At 35.2% G+C, this 23,178-nt stretch overlaps 1 protein-coding gene across 8 annotated transcripts in view; it reads left to right on the forward strand.

Annotated features, from left to right (window-relative positions):
* The window catches only part of MAPK10 (mitogen-activated protein kinase 10), a 321,575-nt gene that overhangs the window by 148,794 nt on the left and 149,603 nt on the right, over window positions 1–23,178 (forward strand). For 6 of the 8 annotated variants that reach the window (XM_037021186.2, XM_073237345.1, XM_073237344.1 and 3 more), the window contains 2 exons: window positions 8,731–8,802; window positions 22,346–22,515. In XM_037021186.2, the coding sequence (XP_036877081.1) occupies window positions 8,737–8,802; window positions 22,346–22,515 (236 nt within the window). In that variant the 5' untranslated portion in view covers window positions 8,731–8,736. Of the gene's footprint in view, window positions 1–8,730; window positions 8,830–22,345; window positions 22,516–23,178 lie in introns of all 8 variants that reach the window. The other 2 variants (XM_073237348.1, XM_037021184.2) reach the window with 2 other exon arrangements.

Raw genomic sequence — 23,178 nt, forward strand, 5'->3', positions numbered from 1 at the left:
TCTTCTGACAGAACCAAGAAAACGCTAATAATAAAATAAAATTAAATAGTAAAATAAATTTCATAAAAATTAAGTATTACTAACTAAAAGACAGCATTACTAAGCTAACAATGCAAGGTACAAATGGAAAGAAAACATTCATAATACATGTGTCTGACAGAAAACTTTTATCTGATAGAGATAATTTCTATAACTTGTAATAAAAAGACAACCTCCTGCCTCTATCCACAGTCCATCACCAAATGGGCAAAAAACTTGAAAAGGCACTTCACAAAAGAAGAAAAATAAATGGCCAATAAACACCTGCAAGAACTTCTCAATATCATTAATTATCAGGAAAATAAAAAGTAAGCCCATAATGAGATATTATTAAACACCCATTATGATGATTAAAATTTTAAAAACTGGGGAGAGATTCAAGATGGTGGCAAGAGAGGTGAGGTAGAGAATTCCTCCCAAAAGCACATAAAATATGAAAATACAGTTAATTCAACTAATCTTAAAAGAGCAACAGGAAAGAAGGCTGCACCAGACTGCATACACCTGGAGAAAAGAGCAGCCCTCACGAAACAGGGTAATGTACCAAAGCCTTGATCCGGCAGAACCCAAGCCCTTCTCCCACCCCAGCTCACTGGTGGGAGGAAGAGAAATGGAGGAGGGATGGGGTGGAAGTCTAGGACTGCTGAACACCCAGCCCTGGAGATCTGCTTTGGGAGCACAAACCTAGATTGCATGGTACTCTGGAGATTAGTGGGGTTAGAGAGACAGGGATTTCAGCTGTTTGTGGAGGACAGGGATCCACATCTGGCAATTCTGGGAAAAAGGAAAGGCAGGTGGTCTGAGAGGCCTCCTAGCAGTGAGAGGGCTGCCGAAGGGACAGGGTTTGCACAGAGCTTGCTGTGCAGTAGAAGGGATAGGTGGACAAGGTTGTCTAGGCATGCTCTGCTCAGCATGTTGGGAACTTTCAGGAACTGCAGGCACTCCATCCACCTGGCTGGCTACTCAGCTCCAAGGACCCCCACTGTGATACACAACCTGCTGTGCCTCCTTCTGACCTGCCGGCACTGGCTCCCAAACCATCAGGCCCTGCTCTGGCACCAGGCTGGCCAGATGGAGGCTGCCACTATGGCAACTACAGACACAAAGTGCAGAGACTGACACCTGTGTGCTCGGCCCACTTGTTCTGACAGTGGAGACAGGCACTGCAGCTGGGAAGCAGGAAACATCTCTTTCCTCCACCCAGGCACCAGCGCCCCTCCCTTGCAATGCCTGATATCACTCCAAGGGCTGAGCACCTCCAGAGACTAGAGCTTCTGAGCACTAGAGGGTGACACATACAAATATGAAATGTAAAAGGAACATGATTCAAATGAAAATCTCATAAACACAAGAAAAAGTGTCAAATGAAACTAAACTCACCAGTCTTCCTGACAGTTCAAAATAAAAATCATAAACATGCTCATGGAGGTACAGAAAAATATTCAAAAACTCATGGATGAATTCCGGACAGAGATTCAACCATTAGAAATATCATACCTGAAATGAGACATACAACAGAGGAATTTTAAAGTAGATTAGGTATAGTAGAAGAGATAGTAAATGGATTAGAAATTAGAGAACAGGAATACAAAGAAGCTGAGGCACAGGGAGAAAAAAGGATCTCTAAGAATGAAAGAACATTGAGAGACCTGTATGACCAAATCAAATGGAACAATACTCCCACTATAGGGGTACCAGAAGAAGAATAGAGAGGAAAAGGGATAGAAAGTGTCTTTGAGGAGGTAATTGCTAAAAACTTCCCCCATCTGAGGAAGGAGATAGTCACTTAGGCCATGGAGGTGCAGAGATCTCCCAACACAAGGGACTCAAGGAAGACAACACCAAGTCATATAATAGTTAAAATGGCAAAGATCAAGGATTAGAACAGACTTTTAAAAGCAGCTAGAGAGAGAAAAAAGATAACATCCAAAGGAAAACCCATCAGACTATCATCAGACTTCTCAACAGAAACCTTACAGCCCAGAAGGGACTGGCATGATATATTTAATGCAATGAAGCAGAAGGGCCTTGAACCAGAAATACTCTACCTGGAAATATTATCATTTACATTTAAAGGAGGGATTAAATAATTGTAAGAGAAGCAAAAGTTGAGAGAATTTAACTCCCACAAACCACCTCTACAGTGCATTTTGGAGGGACTGCTATAGATGGAAGTATCCTAAGGCAAAATGGCTGTCACAAGGGGAAATAAAACCACAGCACAGAAAGAAGAACAATTAATTACTAAGCAGATGCAAAATCAAATCAACTACCCCCAATATCAATCAAGGGACAGACAAAGAGTATAGAGTATGATACCTAACATATAAAGAATGGAAGAAGAACAAAAAGGAGGATAAAAAAAGAACCTTTAGGTTGTGTTTATAATAGCATACTAAGTGAGTTAAATTAGACTGTTAGATAGTAAGGGAATTACCCTTGAACCTTTGGTAACCATGAATCTAAAGCCTGCAGTGGCAATAAGTACATACCTATTGATAATCACCATAAATATAACTGGTCTGAATGCATCAATCAAAAGACATGAAGTCACTGAATGGATAAAAAACCAAGACCCATCTACATACTGACTACAAGACTCACTTCAAACCCAAAGACATACACAGACTGAAAGTAAAGGGATGGAAAAAGTTATTGCATGCAACTAATAGGGAGAAAAAAACAGGAGTTGCAGTACTTGTATCAGATAAAAAATATTTCAAAACAAAGAAAGTAGCAAGACACCAAGAAAGACATTACACAATGATAGAGGGGTCAGTCCAACAAGAGGATATAGCTATTATAAATATCTATGCACCCAACACAGGATCACCTACATATGTGAAACAAATACAAACAGAAGTAAAGAATGAAATGCATTCATTTTAGGAGACTTCAACACATAACTCACTCCAAAGGACAGATCAGCGAGACAGAAAATAAGTAAGGGCACAGAGGCACTGAACAAAACATTAGAACAGATGGACCTAATGGAGATCTACAGAACACTCCATCCAAAAGCAACAGAACACCCATTCTTCTCAAGTGCACATGGAACATTTTCAAGAATAGATATATACTAGGTCACAAAAAGAGCCTCAATAAATTAAAAAAGATTGAATTTTGCCAACCAATTTCTTAGACCACAAAGGTATGAAACTAGAAATAAATGACACAAATAAAATGAAAAATCCAACAAACACATAGAGGATTAATTACATGCTCCTAAATAATCAATGGATCAATGACCAAATAAAAAGGGATATCAAGCAATACATGGAGACAAATGACAACAATAATTCAACACCATAAAATTTGTGGGATGCAGCATTTTCTGTGTTAAGAGGGAAGTATATTGCAATACAGGCCTACCTCAGGAAAGGAGAAAATTCCCATATGAAACTAGAAAAAGAAGAACAAATGAGGCATACAATAGAGGAATTTTAAAGTAGATTAGGTATAGTAGAAGACAGTCAGTAGAAGGAGGGACATAATAAAGATTAGAGAAGAAATAAATAAAACTGAGAAAAATAAAAGAATAGAAAGAATCAATGAAAGCAGAATCTGAATTCAGCAAAGTTGCAGCATACAAAATTAATACACAGAAATCTGTGGCATTCCTATACACTAATGATAAACTAGCAGAAAGAGAAATCAGGAAAACAGTTCCATTCACAATTGCATCAAAAAGAATAAAATACCTAGGAATAAACCTAACAAAGGAAGTGAAAGACCTATACTCTGAAAACTGCAAGACACTCATGAGAGAAATTAAAGAAGATATCCATAAATGGAAACATATCCCTCGCTCATGGATAGGAAGAATTAATATTGTCAAAATGGCCACCCTGCCTGAAGCAATCTACTGATTTAGTGCAATCCCTATCAAAATACCAACGGCATTCTTCAATGAAGTAGAGCAAATAGTTCTAAAATTCATATGGAACCACAAAAGACCCTGAATAGCCAAAGCAATCCTGGGAAGGAAGAATAAAGCTGGGGGGATTATGCTCCCTGACTTCAAGCTCTTCTACAAAGCCACTGTAATCAAGAAAATTTGGTACTGGCACAAGAATAGACCCATAGGCCAATAGAACAGACTAGAGAGCCCAGATATAAACCCAAACATATATGGTCAATTAATATATGATAAAAGAACCATGGATATACAATGGGGAAATGACAGCCTCTTCAACAGCTGGTGTTGGCAAAACTGGACAGCTACGTGCAATGGAATGAAACTGGATTATTGTTTAACCCCATATACAAAATTGAACTCAAAATGGATGAAAGACCTGAATGTAAGTCATGAAACCATAAAACTCTTAGAAGAAAACATAGGCAAACATCTCTTGAATATAAACATGAGCAACTTTTTCTGAATGCATCTCCTCGGACAAGGGAAATAAAATAAAAAATGAACAAATGGGAGTACATCAAACTAAAAAGCTTCTGTACAACAAAGAAAACCAACAGCAGAACAAAAAGGCATCCTACAGTATGGGAGAATATATTTGTAAATTACATATCTGACAAGAGGGTTAACATCCAAAATATATAAAGAACTCACATGCCTGAACACCCAAAAAGCAACTAAAGCTATTAAAAAATGGGTGGAGGATCTGAACAGACACTTATCCAAAGAAGAAATTCAGATGGCCAACAGACATATGAAAAAATGCTCCAAATCGCTAATTATCAGGGAAATGCAAATTAAAACCACAATGAGGTATCACCTCACACCAGTTAGGATGGCCAACATAGAAAAGACTAGAAACAACAAATGCTGGTGAGGATGCAGAGAAAGGGGTACCCTCCTACACTGCTCATTGGAATGTAAATTAGTTCAACTATTGTGGAAAGAAATATGGAGGTTCCTCAAAAAACTCAAAATAGAAATACCATTTGACCCAGGAATTCCACTCCTAGGAATTTACCCTAGGAGTGTAGGATCCCAGTTTCAAAAAGACACATGCACGCCTATGTTTATCACAGCACTATTTATAATAACCAAGAAATGGAAGCAACCTAAGTGTTCATTAGTAGATGAATTGGTAAAGAAGATGTGGTACATATACACAATGGAATATTATTCAGCCATAAGAAGAAAACAAATCCCACCATTTGCAACAACATGCATGGAACTAGAGGGTATTAGGCTCAGTGAAATAAGCCAGGTGAAGAAAGACAAGTATCAAATGATTTCACTCATCTGTGGAGTATAAGAATAAAGCAAAAACTGAAGGAACAAAACAGCAGCAGACTCACACAACCCAAGAATGGACTAACAGTTACCAAAGGGAATGGGTCTGGGGATGGTGGGTGGGAAGGAAGGTATAAGGGGAGTAAGGGGCATTACGATTAGCACACATAATGTGGGGTTGGGGGCACAGGGAAGGCAGTATAGCACAGAGAAGACAAGTAGTGACTCTATAGCATCTTACTATGATGATGGACTTTGATTTTAATGGGGTATGTGGTGGGGACTTGACAATGGTGGGAATCTATTACCACAATGTTGCTCATGTGATTTTTTATTAATGATACCCCCAAAATTTTAGAAAACTGGTAGTACTAAATGTTGGCAAGGAAGAATTTTCATACCTTGCTTCAGGGGGTTGACAATAGCAGTTCTTTATAAATTTAACATGTTTCTAAATCCTATGATCCAACATTTTTTCTCTCGGCATTTTTCCCAAGAGAAATTAAAACAAATTTTTGGAAAATACATAAGTATTCACAGCAGCATTTCTAATAACACTAAAAGAAACAGAAACACTTCAAATGTCCTAAAGCAAAATGGTTAAGTACACTGTGATGCATTATAGTCAGCAATAAAAAGGAACAACTCCTGATATTTATGACAAAATGGATGAATACTAAAAGCATGCTGCTGAGCAAAAGAAGGCCAACAAAAGGGTGCATACTGTTATGATTTCATTTATGTGAACTCTAGGGCAAGAAAAACTGGTCTGTTGTGAAAGAGGTTAGAACATTTTCGGGGGAAGGAGTATTGCTCAGGAAGGGGAATTAGAAGTTTTCAGACTATTCCTTATCTTCACTGTAATGTGAGTTGCCTGGACACGTGTTATCTGTCAAACTCTTCAATCTGTACTCTTAAGAACTGTTCATTTTGCTGTGTGCAAATTATCCCTGAATCAAAACTAAGCTGAAAAATTTAAAAAAAGAAGTAGAGGAAACTGGCAAAAATTATGCATATACTTCATGGAAATTCAGTAAGTTATTATCATAGATTAAAACTTAAGGAGTCAATTGTTTCTTTTATTGTTCCTTTATTTTGTTTTTTAATTAGTGGCTATATTTTAGTAAAATTTTTTTCCTATGGGGGATATACTTTCTCATATAACAGAAGGTCCAGAAGTAGAAAAGTTCCAAAATTTCTTGAGTGTTTAATGTTATCATCAAGTACACAGTTCCTTCTGTCTTCTTGCTTTACACTACTCAGAATTTTTCCTCAAGATTGTTTCTTATTAATGGCTATTATAAGTGTTCTGGTTCCAGGCATTTGGGCCTACACAACAATGCCCAGCAAGAGAATGCAGGACTACTAGTTCCTTGTGTCAGTTGAATTTTTGTTCTGTTATAAAATATTTCAGACACCAAATGGTAGATATTTCATATATGTATGGTTTAAAGAATAATAATGAAGCAAACGTGCATGATTTTACCACCCAGCTTGAAAAAGTAAATGCAACTAACAAAGATCTTTATCACTTGCATCATAACAGTAGCAAGAATGTTACCATTCATGCCAGTTCCTCTCAGCTCCATTCCCACAGGGTGTCTCAAAGAAGTCTGATGACTACTGCCTGTATAGTGTATGTTATAAGAGGAGAACTTCAAGCTTATGGAGCCCAAATCTTTTATAATGGGAAGTAGGCATCTCTTGCACCAAAGGAATATTTTATCTTCATTATACTGAAAAGTAATCAAATCTTGAATAAAGACAGTGCTTCTGTTTGCAAACCATGAAAAATGTGAGGAGCCTATAGAGAATTGTCTCCCCACTGTAATGTGCTTCTTCCAACCCTCTCCCCTACTCCTACACCACCCCAGGTATATTCATGACTTGTGTCTCAGCATGATTTAATGCATCGTTTTTTCTTTCCCCAAATTTCTGCAACACAGATTTTTTAAAAATCTGGTTTACAAACATGTATATGTCTTTTTCTGGTTCTGTATTCTGTTAATTGGTAAGTCTATTAATGCATCCATCCCACATACCTTTACTTACTATGGCTTTATTATAAATCTTGATCTCTGATAGAGCAATTCCGTCCCCAAACCCCACAAACAGATACCTACTTTCTTCTTCTTCAGGAATGTCCTATATATTCTTGTCCTTCCATTTTTCCTTAAATTTAAAAAATATGCACAAGTTTCCATGTAAAACTTTTTTCTTGACATTCAGACCTTCCTTCTGGAATTGTTTTGCTAGCTCCTGAATTTTGTTTAAAACTTCCTCTAGTAAGATTAATGTGCAGGTGTTTCTCATGTGACTTCCCGCAGTAGGTTCTAAGGTTTGCTTCTTGTACTTTACATGTTACCCTTTAGAAATAAGTTCTAGTGTTGAGACATCAGCAGATGGCCTGGGGACGAGTGGCAGCCTCAGCTCACTTACTTCTCCGCATGGATCCTTTCAAGTAGTTGTCAGTCTTTCAGAACTTCTCATGCCTTTTTTTGGCAGCTCACTATCCATTTTAAAAGATGTTTTGTATATTTCATCTAACCTTTTTAGGAGTTGTACAGTGAGAATAGTTTTCAGGATAGCTAATCATTCATATTGTCAGAAACAGAAGTCTTGCATGACAGTAGTTTTTAAATTGTTTAATCTCACAGATTTGTGGCTAGTACACAATAAAGATTCAGTAAACTGTGCTTCATTGAACTGAATAAGATTCACTTGGGTTTCTCTGTTGCTATCTCGTCGTTCCCAATAACCCAGTATCTAATTTGGTGTTACCACTATTAGATGACTTTTATCCAGTCTTTAGAACTTTGCAAAATTATAAAACATCTTAAACATATGTAAAATAATATAATTGAAATCTTTGTATTTACCACCAAGATTAAACCAACATTAATAAGGTACCCAATTTTCTTTACTCTTGGTTCTACAGTTACATAAAAAGGGATATATATCATTTTGTATAGTTTAAAATTTTATATTAATATAGTGATCTTCACACCCTTTTGAAACTTGCTTTTTCCCTACTCAATATCACATTTCAAAAAATTTATCTGCACTGATACCCTAAGCTTTAATTCAAATATTCCAAGTCCTATATATAATTCTATTCTGTTACATTTTATTTAGGAGTCCCTGTATTCTACAATAAACACCCTTATGTATATCCTTCTAAGCATATGTTTGACATGTTTAAAATTAGATGCCTAGAACTGAAAGTGCTATGTAATAGGATACGCTACCCAGTTACATCTTCATGATTGTAATAATATTGATTATATAGAAGATAGGATTTTTTATCTTATTTTCTTATTTACTATTTGCAATTTGTGAAAAGTACCTAGTATGGTCAGAGTATGGATTATGTTGAATATATTTTGTGCATAACACTTTGTATTAGTTTGAATTCTATTAACAGTTTACACCGTTAAATAATGAAAAATTAGTTGATTTGGAGATTCATGCCCCGCCTTTCTTTATAGGTATTTATGAGCCTCCATTTATTGTACTACTGCAGTGAACCAACCTTGGATGTGAAAATTGCCTTTTGTCAGGTGTGTGTTCCTTACAGGTAAAACAAGGTACAGTATATTCCCTTATATTTCCATTTTGCATTTCATCTTACATATATTTCACACAAAGTTAGTACTTATGCAATATTAAGAGAAGCTTAGGAAGTAGAAGTGGATATGTAGATTTTTTTCTTCCCCATATTTTAAGTTAGAGTAGAAACACAGAGAATTATTTTTATTGAGTCTTAGTCTAGTGTTTGATCACAGTTTAATAACAGTTTACTTGATTTCATTTACTTAACATCATTGTTATGTCTTTCCAAATCCTTGAAATGTGGCTTAATCATCAAAATAGCTGAACTCTTTATTATTGTTTTTCACCTTAAGGACAGGTACAGCATATCTCCAATGCCCACATATAATAATATGCAGGTGGTGCTCAGTTTGTTTTCTGATACCCAGTGCTAACCAGTAGTTAGTAAAAAGGCTGAAGAACAATAACAACAAATAAAGGTATATTTAATCTATAGTAAACACTAATAAGAAGGTAGTATTCATGGACTCGGTAAGAGGGTGCTCTCTTGTTCATACAAGCTCTCTTCTTAAGAAAGAGGCTACCTGGAGTGCCTATACCTACTACAGTTATGTTTGTGGTAGTCGTAACTTAAGCCTGTTGTTATAGTATAATTAACAGTGTTCCCTTTTACTCTAAGGAATTGTTTGGCCAATAAATTATAGGGTAACTAACTATTCATCCTCTAAACAGAGAACAATCAAATTTTCTGTAGTGATTTCCATTTTATCTTCTCAATGAGCTGTGTTGCAAATAGGGAATAACATGCATCCATTGAAACAAGGTTTAAAAAATAATTCAACTTCTGTTATTTTCTTCCTGATTCTAGAACTAAGTGAAATTTTGTATGATTTCACTTATATGTGGAATCTAAAAAGCAAAACAAATGAACAAAATAGAAATAAACTCACAGATGCAGAGAACAGACTCGTGGTTGGCATCAGGGAGACAATGGAGATGGATGGGTGAAATAGATGAAAGGGATAAAAAGGCAGAAAAATCTCAATTATAATATAAATTAGTCATGGGGATGAAAATGAAGTATAGGGAATATAGTCAATAATACTGAAATACCTTTGTATATTGACAGTAGCTACAGTTAAGGGGTGAGCATTTAATAGTATCAATAACTGTTGAATCACTATATTGTGCATCTGAGACCAATAGAATATTGTATATCAACTATACTTCAGTAAAAAAGAATATGTGATTGTAGAATATATAGAGAAGTATAAAAAGAAACAAACAATTGGTAACTCTAGTCCCTCGAACATGTTTAAAGTTTCTGTGGGAATCTAAAATATGCTACCTGCTGTGAATAGGATTTACTGATCTCCCTCACCTCCTTGACTTATAAATTTTGTAGTGCTGGAAGTTACAGCCTTGTACATAACTTCTCTTCTCTAACAAGAACTCTGGATCTGAACAGCCTTGGTTGGAAATTCTGTATTTATCACTTATTAGCTATTTACCTGTGACTTTTGGCAAGTTACTTAACTTCTCTGTGCTTCAGTTTCCTTATTTGTAAAAAGGGGAAAACAGTAGAACCTACCTTTTTGTGTTTGGAGAATTAAATCAGTTAATATTTGCAGGACACTGAGAACAGAGTTGGAATATGTGTTTGTTAAACAGCTAAGTTTTAAATAAATTTATATTCACTCTTCTGGTGTTCTCATTGAGTCCCAGCATTTAAATATTATCAGTGTCTTGACTACTCCCACGGTTAAATCTCCAGCCCAACCTGTCCTCAAACCAGACTGATTGACCCAACTACCTGTTCTGTATCTCCACTTAGATATCTAATAGGCATGTCAAACGATACATATACCAAACCAAATCCCTGGTCTTTTCTCCAAAATTGCTCTTCTCTAATTCTGCAGTGCTAAATCCATCTTTCCAGTTGCTTAGAACAAAATCGTTGGAATCATCTTCTGGGCAACACTTCACATTCAATCTGTGAGCAAATTCTGTTGGCTCTACCTTCAGAATATATCAGGAATCTCACCACCTCTCACCATTCTGTCCACTACCACCCTAACCCAAGCAACCATGGCCTCTTGCCTGGATTATTGCATTAGCTTCCACATTTGCCTATCTCCCAATGGTTTACTCTCAAAATATCAGCAAGAGAAATATTTGAAAAATATGAGATCTTGTCACTTCTTGACTAAAGACAAAACAAAAACAGAAAAACCTTTCAATGTCTTCCTATCTCACTTATGATGAGAACCAAAATCCATAAAATACATAGCCAAGACTTTACTCTGTTGTCATCTAGAGACCCCTCACTAAAATGCTCTTCCTTTATTAACCATTTGGACTACTCCTTAACCACCTTAAGGGTTTTGCTCCTTCCTACCCAACACTGCCTACCCAACTTCCCTGCCTTTCTTCTTTTTCCTCTATAACACTTTTTGGTATTTGATATGCCATATATATGACTAAAATGTTGCTTACTTCTTTCTTTCTCTACTAGAATGTGTTTTTCACTTGTGCAGGAATTTTTTCAGTGGGGTGTTGGAGCTCACACAGGCTCACAAAAGTTGATTGTGTACATCTCTTTTCAACTCTTAAGTTCAGTGATGTCAGGTTGGTAGTTTGAAATCTGTCATGACAGGAGTGTGTACATTATGTATGTAACAATTGCTACAATAAGCCTTCTCTCCTCCCCCAGCCCGTTGTTGGACATTGACAGCCTACAGTTAGAATTTTGTCACCTTTGTACACTGCTGTACTGTAGCACTAACAGCAGTATCTGGCATATGTTGGGCTTTTACCAAATTTTTGTTTAATTAATGAATGAATGATTAATGCATGTTTGGTTTATGTAATCAGTTGTAACTGTGATAGTGCTTTGGGGGAAAATGAGCAGGCCTGAATTTCTGGATAGACTATCTCGGCCCTACCACTTGTAAACTATTTCCTTAGCCTTCATAATCCTAACCATTTATTATAGGCATTAACACTTGAAAAAAAAACCCACCAACAAACAGAAAACTAAGTTCATGTTTTATACATTTCAAGACTAAATCTGAACTTCAAAAGTTATCAATAAAAAAATCTTAAAACTTCAGCTATTTTTTTAATAGACTTTGTGTAAGTCAGTTATTTTTAAAACCAGTTCCCATCATTTGGATCCAGATGGAGAATGTCTATTTCTAGTAGGAGCTCTTTTGAAGCAAAGGAATAAAGAGAAGTGAAGCATGAAGTTTCTTAATAACTGAATTTTTTTTGCTTACTATGAGATTCTGGTATCTGGAAAATATACATGCATGTTCTCTAACTAAAAAAAAATCTAGAAATATCATAACAAGCAGAACATTTCTAGTTGTGACTCAGCATTTTACTTTCCATGAAGTATTTTTATTTCATAATATATATTTTTTTCTTTCCTGTAGCTCTGTGCCTCATTTCCTACTTTAGCAACTTAAATAAAATAGTGTATTTATTTTTAGAGGCAGAATTATTGACTGAGGTTTACATTCAACATATGTTCTTTGGAACCTTCTCATTTCATGAGACATCTGATGGATCTTTGGTATGCTGTGGTGTTCGATATAATCACCAGCAAGGTTAGGTTGCTCATAACTTCTTGCCATATAGAAAATACACAAAGACCTTAGATTACCTGTCAACAATTAGTGATCAAGTATATGTGGCATCCAGGCCTCTAGTCTTACTGTGTGGCTTTTTTAGTATGTCATATTTCCAGTTTTTTCACTGTTATCAGCTAGCAATCACAGAAAATATAGAAAATAAAAGAGCCCAGATAGTTATTTATCAACATAAAATGTGTACATTATCTGTAGCAGTGTTAACTTATTTCTTAGTTGAATTATTTGAAGTATATGAGGTTCATTGATTTTTTTAGCTACTCTTATTAATTTTGTTGTTTCTAAAAACTCATCAAGCAGCTTTTATAGGCAAAACATTTTTTGTTACATTCTGGGGATAAATTTGTCTTTGTAATGTCAGACAATAAAATAATAATCTTTACTTTGCACTGGCATGAATCTTTTGCAAACATATAGACCTACAGGGAATTGAAAGTGCAAAAACTCTTGATTCTCCTGAGAAATAGGTAAGTCTTCTTAGCCCTCTTTTTTCTATTGAACACAAAAGTATAGAGCTGTTAAATTTCACTCTGAATTAAAAGATTCTGTGAAATGTGCTATTTTGGAATACTTTGTTGTACTGAATAGATGAGTCAGGATTTTAACCAAGGAAATAGACACAGAGAGCTAATGTGTATTGGAAACATCTATGTACCCATTGGTGTCTACAGCACTTTCCACATTCTAACGGCATTACCATTGCCTGTCCAGGGTTATGTTTTCCTTTCTCCATGGTGACTGCCTCGGGAGCAAGAGCAGGGCATTTTCCCCTGTGAGTTCCAAGCCCAGAAATCTCTTAATTCAGTAAATGTACAATAATAGAGGGTAAATAAAAACTATAGAAAAATAGCACTTCCTGAATAGAAATTTGTTTGCTTGCCTGTGAAAATTAATTTCTCGGCATTTAACATAAGTGTATAATAAAAGATTTATTTGAGTTTTAGTTATTTTGCTAATCATAAATCAATGTTAATCTAACATTTATTTGAAAGATATTCACTTATTGTCCTCTCTAAATGTTTACTGATACTTGCATTGGTTATGAATCATTTAAAAGGATTTCTTGATTTTCAGAAAGTCTGAGGCACAAAGGGCTAAAATTAATTCACAATTTAACTTCAAGTGGCACTAGAAATAAAGGGATGGAGCGCAGTGGGCTTCTTTTTGGATATGACACAGAAACTCTTAGTGCCTCCTTACATTTTTCAATGCAAGGAGATACCTATGCATTGACTGATTATTGATTTGTTCCACCATTCATTTATTCAACACATCTTTCCCGAGTACCTATAATATGTACCTGTAAATTGTAGAAATTAGGGATAGAGGATAGATGATATGGTTAGTCCCCTCAAAAAACACACTGTCTTGTCTCACACACAATGTAGAATGACTAGACTTATAAAAATGAACTTTTTCTTCTTTGAGTTAAAGACCTTAGTGATAACTATAAGCTAAACAGTAATGAGCCAGAAAAAATTCAAAACCCCCAATACTTACTGAATACTTACTATGTGTGAAGACTTCTTTAAGATTTTACCTTACTTAAGCTTCACAACAGTATTAATTATCAAAAAGCAGAATTCAATTATGTCTTACTCTGGAGAGGGAAATCCCAACCATCACATGAGAAGGTCTTTCTCTAGTCCCATTATGAATTCTTGAAATATCCTCATAGTGTACAGTGTTTTGATTGAAGTGAGTAGCAACTAAGTATAGCTAAGAACCAAAATACTATAATTAAATGCAAATTATTGTTCAATTTTTTTGAGTTCTTACTGTTTTTTGATATCTAACCTTGTTAGATATGATAGCCAAGACAGAGCATGTTGAATTTTTTTGTTAAAACAATGTTTTTCTTAATATACATAAAATATTACTAGATGACTTTACTAGTTAATTACATTTTATTTTATTACGCTAATGTTTGAATAATAAAAGTACTATATTTGCATATGTAATAATTTTCCTAGCCACAGATGATGGCTGTTCTAAATAAAGGAAATGTTATTCTTTAGCAAAATTACTGATTTCTTCTGATTTATTATTTTTTAGTACAATGTGTTCCTTTTTCAATCTTTGTAAGTTCCAGGGAGGGTATTTGCAAGTATCTTGTGAGCTGCATTAACTTTTTAGAGCCTTTTGTAAACCTGGAAACTAGTAAACCAGGGAACTCACTCATAAAAATAGGTATTCTAGAATGCCCATAGAATGTCCAGGTTGCAGTGAAATGTTCAGGTTACTCGTATGAAGAGCACTTTAAAAATAGTCAACCTAACTCCAGACATACAGGGTTTTAAAATACAGTTCTTTTTCAACAGGGCAGGACAAAAATGAACCTGTCTTATCTAACAGGGAAACTAAAAATCATTTTTGGTGGTCTTTGTATATTTTAGATATTTGGAAAGATTGTCTGCTACCCCAAAACACTAAACTTAGTACTGACATCATATAAACATGGTTTAAGGGAATCAGTAGATTGACAAGGATATATTTGAAGGTCATTGTGTTTTGTAAATGAATGGCTATGGTTTGAGATGTAACTATAAATCTTTACTATTAGTTTTTCATGTAAAGGGGAAAGTAAAATTTTTACTTTAGCTTCTCATTTTAAGGGGTTTATGGAATTCTGATTTTATTCTACATCTGCTTTGATACATTGCATTTAATATTGCATTCATTTTCTAAAATCCCAATATATTTGCTTTAGTGCATGGACTGTAAGTTTTTAAAGACATACCAAATATTGTTGTAAAAACACGTACATCTTGAATCATGAAATAAATCACCAATATATCTATAGTATCAATATAGTAAAGCAAATCTACCTATTTCTATGAATGAATGTTTCATGCTGCTTGACAATATTTTTTTTTCATATGCCCATATGGGAAGATGGCTGTTGCAAATTTCAGAGGAATAAATTTACTGTTACCTTTATCTCTTATACCTTGGGCAGTTTTTTCTAAAGATTTATTCAGTAATTATTTCAGTTAATGAATAGATTCATTTATGCTACCAAAGATTAACTAATAAAAAATGTAAAGGTCCTAAGATTCAGTTGTATAATGATGAGCTTTTCTGTGTTGGTTGATTGTGAGTGTGTGTGTGGTTTGCTTAAAGCACAAAAAAGTCAGATTTGACTTCCTGTTGAATGATCTTAACCTGGATGTAAATGCAGCTTAATATTATGAGTTTAATTATGATAGAGCTATTAATTAGATTAAATGAAGTTTTGCTTACATCTTTCAAAATAGTTGTTCTGTAAAATACCCCAGAATTATCTGTGGTTTTCTGTGTATGGTTAATCATGCTCTATAAAAAAAGAACCACTTGTGATGTCCATTTTGATATATATTGTTCTTAAGTAATCCACTAATCCCTTAAATGTGTTATTTTAATTCAACTATCCTTCTGATGTGAGCTTTAGAAAATATATTAAGATTTTCTGCACAGGTATTATCTGAGGCGGGGTGGATGATTAGGTAGTAAATATTCACAACGTAAGTCTTCTGGTAAAACTGTCATCTCCCAGCCTATTTTATTTGACATTTGTTTTTAAAACCAGATTTAATGGTTTTATTGTTTCTTTATCTTTCAGGATGAGCTGTATAAATAAATCCTTTTTGGAACCACACAGAATATAAATAATAAATTAATGAAAAAATAAAATGACTTGCTCAAGGTTTCACAGCTATTAAGTGCGGAACTAATCAAGGCTTGGTACTATTTTCAGCTATATCATTCAAAAGAAACTAAGGAGGCTTAACCTCTAAAAATTCTTAAACCTTAATGTTTCCTGCTCAGTAATTGACTAGGAGTAACAAGGTAGTCATGCACAAATGAAAATCGGGAGGGCGTACTGTGGAATATAGGTTATTAAATATGAGAAAGATTCATCAAGTCTTGGACACCTGCAGGATAAGATCAGTAAAGTGGGGCATTTTTCCTTGCACAACTCCATAGCTAGAGGCTAGCAACTGAACCGAAGATGGGGACTCATTGCACAGGCCCTTTCTGCATAAAATGCATTCTTTTTTTACAAACAGATTGTATTCATATTTCCTCTCTGTCTACCGAACTTCCAGTGGCAATAAAGTCTTTTAATTTAGCTGTAAAATTTTCTGTCAGGTGGGGAAGAGGGAGGGAATGCGTTTGCCTTGAAATTTTGCAAAGAAAATTCTGTCATAACCACATAGAAATAGTTGTTGAGTCATTTAAATCTAAGATTAATATTAGAAGAGGAATGAGTTATTTTTAAAAATAATTTGAACCAATAGTAGAATGGACTACCCTAAACCTATAGTTATTTTGAGCCATATTCAACTTCAAAAGTTACCACCTTTTTGTGGTGATTTATAATTTTTTAAATATAATATTCTCTACTTATTCTTTAAATATAATATTCTTTACTTATATAATTAATCAACATATTAACTTTTTCTCTGGAAGACTTTCCGTTTTGATGAACATTTATGAATCCCGGTGAGTTTCATATATTCCTCCCAAGTGTTTTAGTATAAATTTAATATAAATAGATGATAGAATGTTTATTTTCATGAGCTAATTGAGAGAACACTGTCTGGCACTACAGTGTACCTATGAGACAGGAAGAACACATTTCTGGGAAGATGACATCTGGGTCTGCTTAAGAGGTGTTGATCCCAAGGAGAGTCATCATGACATTATTTTTAACTTCCACATCCTTGGTTTGCTTGGTTTGACCTGCTTTACTTCCAGTTTTGCCTCTCCAGCACGCCCTCTTTGAATGATGACATCTCTTACATCTACTATTCTCTAAAATAGTCGTCCTCAAAGTGTGGAACTTGTTAGAAATGCAAACTCTTGATCTTACCATTGAATCAGAAACTTTCCAGTGAACTCAGCAGTCTGTGCGCTGCAGGCTCCTCAGGTAGTTCTGATCCGTGTTACAACTTCAGAATCTCTGCCTTAAACTACTTGCCCCTCTTGCCTTCACAATATGAGTTTTTGGTTCTTCCCTTCTAGGTTCAAATCATCAGTCTGTGACCTGAACTAGGATATACCAAAATGTATAACTGGAGAAAAATCGTTTTAGCATTGATAATATTTTTCCGTATTTCATAGTGTGCTTAATGGCATAATTTCATAGGAACAATTTATAGAGGAAAGTTTATATTTGAACTTTATAGTCATGACAAGAAAGAGTGCATGGAAATTGAGGATAAAATATAATACTTGTGTGTTATATATGTTCTGAGATTTTTGAAACCCAATTTGGATTTGTAAACTTGGGGCACAGATGCTATCTGGGGGAACCTCTTCACTACAATATACTTGCCCTACAATTATACTCTGTTGTAAATTTTTGGTTACAACAGAGAAGACAAGTAGTGATTCTACAGCATCTTACTACGCTGATAGATAGTGACTGTAATGGGGTTTGTGGGGGGGACTTGGTGAAGGGGGGAGTCTAGTAAACATAATGTTCCTCATGTAATTGTAGATTAATGATACCAAAATAAAAAAAATTTTTTTGGTTACAGTATCAGTCCAAGAAAATTTCCAATGTTGTTGTCCTGTGTCTTACTGTTTAATAATTAAAATAGTCTTTTCCCAATTATGTGAGGTACTTTAAAAGAATGTATTTTCTAACTTTTAGATTTTACCTGAAGTTTCATTAAAAACTAGGTAAAAAAGGATACTTAAAAGGAAACTGTGTGTGTGTGTGTGTGAATTCACAAAGTTTATAATGATGATTTTCAATGTTATTATGTGAAGTATATATGCCCTGTGTGTGTAAAATAGTAATATTCCCAGAATCTATCTCCTGGCCCTAATGTGTCTCCAATATCAATAGGTGTTTCCAAGGAGTGGAGAGAAGTAGTCCATCTCCATATCAATAGGTGATTACAGTGGGGAGAGAGGGCATATCTGGACTTGGAGAGTTTGGGTGGGATCCCTTTTTGCAGCTGGGTCATGAGAGACACAGGCGAGCAGAAGTGGACCACTGTTTGTAAGGAATAAATGGGTTTCTCCCACCTATTCCTCCCTTTGACAGGTTTTGGTTTCACAAGTAATTTTCCCAGGGCTGGGAAAATATTTTCCCTCTGGAGTTACACCCTGAAATGGAGATAAAAGATCACTAATAATTTTTATTCTAGAAAATGTGTCGGCATTCGGTATTTCATTTTTATAGCTTTTGTTTTGTTTTGATTGGGAGTTCTGTTGCTAAACTTTTGCTACTAATATCAGCTTTAGAATTGTCTCAAGCATTTTACCAAACTATGACCAAGTTCATATATATGAAACTTTACTATCATATGAGAAGTCCTGTTCTAGGTATTCACTGGGGAAAAATATAGGGTACTTCTCAGTAGCCTGAACAAGTGCTGGGATGAAATGACAGACTTCTTATAGCAATGGCTCACTGTTGACCTGTCTGACCTTGTCAGTCCTCCAGTTAGACTGTGGGGCTCTTTCAAATACTGAATCTGAGGTATGGGTTAATAATCTTTGTCCTTACTAGGATTCTGGTTTCCAGTTTAAGTGTGCCATGAGCACTGTAACTTGGTGGTCCATAGAGACACAATGTGTCTTCCCTGATGCAGTAATATTATGCTGCAAAATAAGTCTTTTACTTTCAGAGTGTCTCAGGTAGAGCTCTATGATCTGTTTCAGTCTTCAGGTGATACCTCTACATCAGTGTATGCTTCTCAATATGCATCAGGATGCTTAGTTAGCCACTTGAGGGCTTTTTAAAACAGATTGCTGGGCCCTGACCCTGAGCTCCTGATTCAGTGGGTTTGGTGTGGGGGTGAGCATTTGCATTTCTAACAAGTTTCCAGGTGATCCTCATACTGATGCTCCAAGGAGCACACTGTGAGAACAATAGTTCTCATGATATCTTTCTCAAAGTCAGATCCTTAGATTCTTGAGTCAGAATCACTTGGACTGCCTTAGTCATCTTCACATTCTCAGGATCTACTCTAATGGCCCGAATCCAAATCTCCAGGGCATTGTGCCAATGATGTATTTTATCAAGTTCCTCAGGGGTCCAGATGTACATTCACATCTGAGAACCAGTTAGAGAAGAGGTCTGGAGATATCGTTAGTTGGAGGAAACACAGATCAAGTCTCCTCTCAAATATTACCAATTTTATATCCATGACTTGGCATCTAGAAGTTATTTTGTATGAAATAAATGAATTAATGATAATGAATGAATGCAAGCATGTAGTTGTTACTCCCTGTACCAGTTCTTTATTCTGCTATAGAATATATTTTCCATATTCTAAGTACTTGCTTACTTGACTGTCTCCATCTAGACAAGGCTCTTTTTGTTTTATCTCCAGTGTCAAATGTAATACTGGGCTCATAATATGTGTATCATCTGTGTTTTTGCTCAATTATATGTTTGTAAAGAATAGAATATCTTAGTCTGAAAGAGAAGTTCCATGAATTGTTGGACTCCCTTGATTTCTTTGAATATATATTGAAATGTTGGAAAAGGAGGGCCAGCATAGGGGATTCAAGTGGATGAAGACTGAGACCATAGCGAGAAAAGCCACAGCCAGGTCTGAAGGGGTAGGGCGGTGCCAAGACACAGCATTATGTCAGGGGTCTGGAACACAAAGGTCACTGTATATGATTAGTATATGCCTGCAGCACAATTGGACTGAGCAACAGTTCAGAGGTGAAGAGAATAAGTGGGGGAAAGAGAAGTGGATTATCTAGGTTTGATGGGGCTAGTGAGTGCTAAGGATTTTGTGAGTGGTCAGAAACCAGAATATTAAAGGGTGTAAAGAAGGGTTGGAACATAAGAAATGGCAAGCCAGTCACTTCATTCATCCTAAACTAACCTTGGAGATGGATTCATTTCTTAGTCTAGTTTCAGTTGCTTTTCACATTTTCTGCCAGGAAAAAAAAAAAGACTTCAGTAGGGTTTAGTCTACAGATCTACCAAAAGTCTAGAGAAAAAATGGTCTGTGGTGTAGAGAGCAGTTCCTGATAGTGTGGTTGAAGTCAAGGACTGCTTAAACTAATGTTCTGGTTTCAGCTGTTGTCCATGTCTGTTTAAATTCTAAACCCTGTTGTAGTCTCTTTAACAGGCTTACAATACCCTGATTCTCAATACTCTTGTTTAATTTCTAGTTTCATCTTTCAAAGACTGCTTCCAGGATTTCAGACATCTTGTTATTGTATTTATAAATTACCTGCAACCTAGTTTCCTAATCTATCATCCTTTCTGTGCTTTCTGAGCTCAGTGTGTATTTGTATCAGATTACTGCCACCATATCTCTCCCAGTCACAGGCTGGTGCCTGTCACATGGATTCTGTTCTTAAGTCTGGGGCAGAAGGATCTTGCCCTAGATTCACAGGTGCTACCACCTGTGTCCGTAAGTCCCCATCTCATATACATTACTGATGTTGCCTGGCTCCCTTTGAAGAGCATCCAGGGGCAAATGAGGTTCTATTTCTTTGTTTAGAAATGAAGTGCCCAAATTTCTAAGGAAAGGTTTTATAGCCAACCAGAGGTTCAGAGCCAAGGGAGGTGTAATCTTCTTTCAGATTACATGAGAATTAGATTTTCAGAAGTCAGTGTATGATAAAACTACACAAAGATCCTTTGGTTTAGATTCTGGGCTCAGAACAGTAAAAGCAGTCTTTTTTTATCTCTTTTTTTTCTTTCTCTTTTTCCTACTAGTTAAAGCTTTGCATACCCCAAAACTTGTAAAGCATGTAGGAAATTACTCATCATGTGGCAATGTCCCACTCATTGCAGGGCAACAAGCCTTGTTTGATAAACCAACTAAATATAAGCTGCATCTCCTGTCATTGGGGCATGCCAAAACATGCCACAAATCTCCTAAATGCCTACTGAGGGGTAAAGTCACCTCTCAGAGGAATCACTGGTCTAGACTATTCAATTTTTCAATTTCTGGGATTGGGAAGGACCTCACAGTTCATGTGAGAACTCAAAACCTGAATAAAGTCAGCAAGGAGATAGGATGACTGTTGGGTATGCATTTTCCTGTGTTTGCTGCAAAGAACAAGCTAGATAATATTCTATGAGGTCCCTCCTAGCTATAGAAGACAAACTATTTAATGTCATAAAATGCCATGTAAGGTCATTTATGGGTAAAAAATAATTATGGTTTATGGATGTTACATTATATATTCATAAATCATGACTCAAAATTTCAAGGACAGAGCCCTTGATTGCTTAATATAATTAAAGAGAGAAGAAATTCCTTTAAAGATAAACAAAAGATACAAAAAATTGAGATATTTAAAATTTTAGCTTATAAAGAGTTAAAAGATGTCATGTGGCATTTTAGAATAATGTTAATTTTGACTAAAATTGTTCAATGTTTTCAATGCAGAATAATAGCATTCTTGGTGTTGAAAACAAATGAAGGGAACACTATTTAATGAAATTTACCTTACTAAAAATTTAAAACTATACATTATTTTGTATCTCAGTTTTTTTCTGAGAAGGGGATATACATATAATATTTTATTCCTTCTCATATGGCTGTTATAATGGATGATCAGAGATCACCTCTGAAGTCTCTAGCATAGTTTCTGGGACCAGTACATATTCAGTAGATGTTTGCACCATAAATAACTAAATGGTTTTAATGAAACATTTCAGAAGAGATTATGCAAATCTAACCTAAGATTATTTTATTAAAAATAGCTTTAATATTGAAAAATTTTTCTCTGCATTTTTTCTAAGAAGCTCTTTTACTTCAAGTTACCTTACAAATGGACTAATATATAATTTTCCTATGTGAAATACAGGATTATATGACAATAGATGACTAAGTGTTAGTAATCATTAAAGAACAGGCCTCTATCTCATTGTCATTCTGGTTGTTTGCTGGTCTCATGTTTTTGTTGTTCTTTTTCACAGGGATTTGATAAACAAGTGGATGTGTCATATATTGCCAAACATTACAACATGAGCAAAAGCAAAGTTGACAACCAGTTCTACAGTGTGGAAGTGGGAGACTCAACCTTCACAGTTCTCAAGCGCTACCAGAATCTAAAGCCTATTGGCTCTGGGGCTCAGGGAATAGTTTGGTAAGTGCAATGGATTGAACATATGTTTTTTAAAGAGAATATGCTGTGTGTGTTGATTAGCCAACAACACACAAACAAACAAACATGAATTGAGAGGGGAAGGATGCATCCTACCAAAGAAAAATAACATTATGAGCATTATTTCTAATTCATTATCCATTTGCTAAAATTATGTATAATTTTTCTAGTCACAAAATATATCCACTACATAACAACCATAGAGAAACCAGGAGAACCGGAGGTTTTCTAGCTGTTTCTAATGTATTTAGATGTTTTCATGCAAGAAATGAAGGGATATATGTTAATATCACTAGCAAATAAATTCCCCTATACATTAAAGAAGTAAAAATGGCATCTCACATGTACCTGGGACTTTTAAGGTTCAATGTTTTAAATTTAGTTAGCTAGTAGGGAAAGTGGTATTTTAAAAATGTTATTGAGTGTCTCCATTTTTGAGTGGCAAATTGAAATGATGAAAGTCAAGATCTGATTTACCTGTTATAAAATTCTTGCGAAGTGATGATATATCAGATTGATTAGCATTTTGTTTAGGTAGTTTTATTTGTAATGTAGCAACCAAATGTATTTAGTGTGAACTTACTGGTATAATAGTTTTTAATTTGATGGCTCATACCTATACGTAAAATTTTAAGATATGCACTA

Source organism: Manis javanica, chromosome 5, assembly GCF_040802235.1.
Source record: "Manis javanica isolate MJ-LG chromosome 5, MJ_LKY, whole genome shotgun sequence".
NCBI lineage: Eukaryota > Metazoa > Chordata > Mammalia > Pholidota > Manidae > Manis > Manis javanica.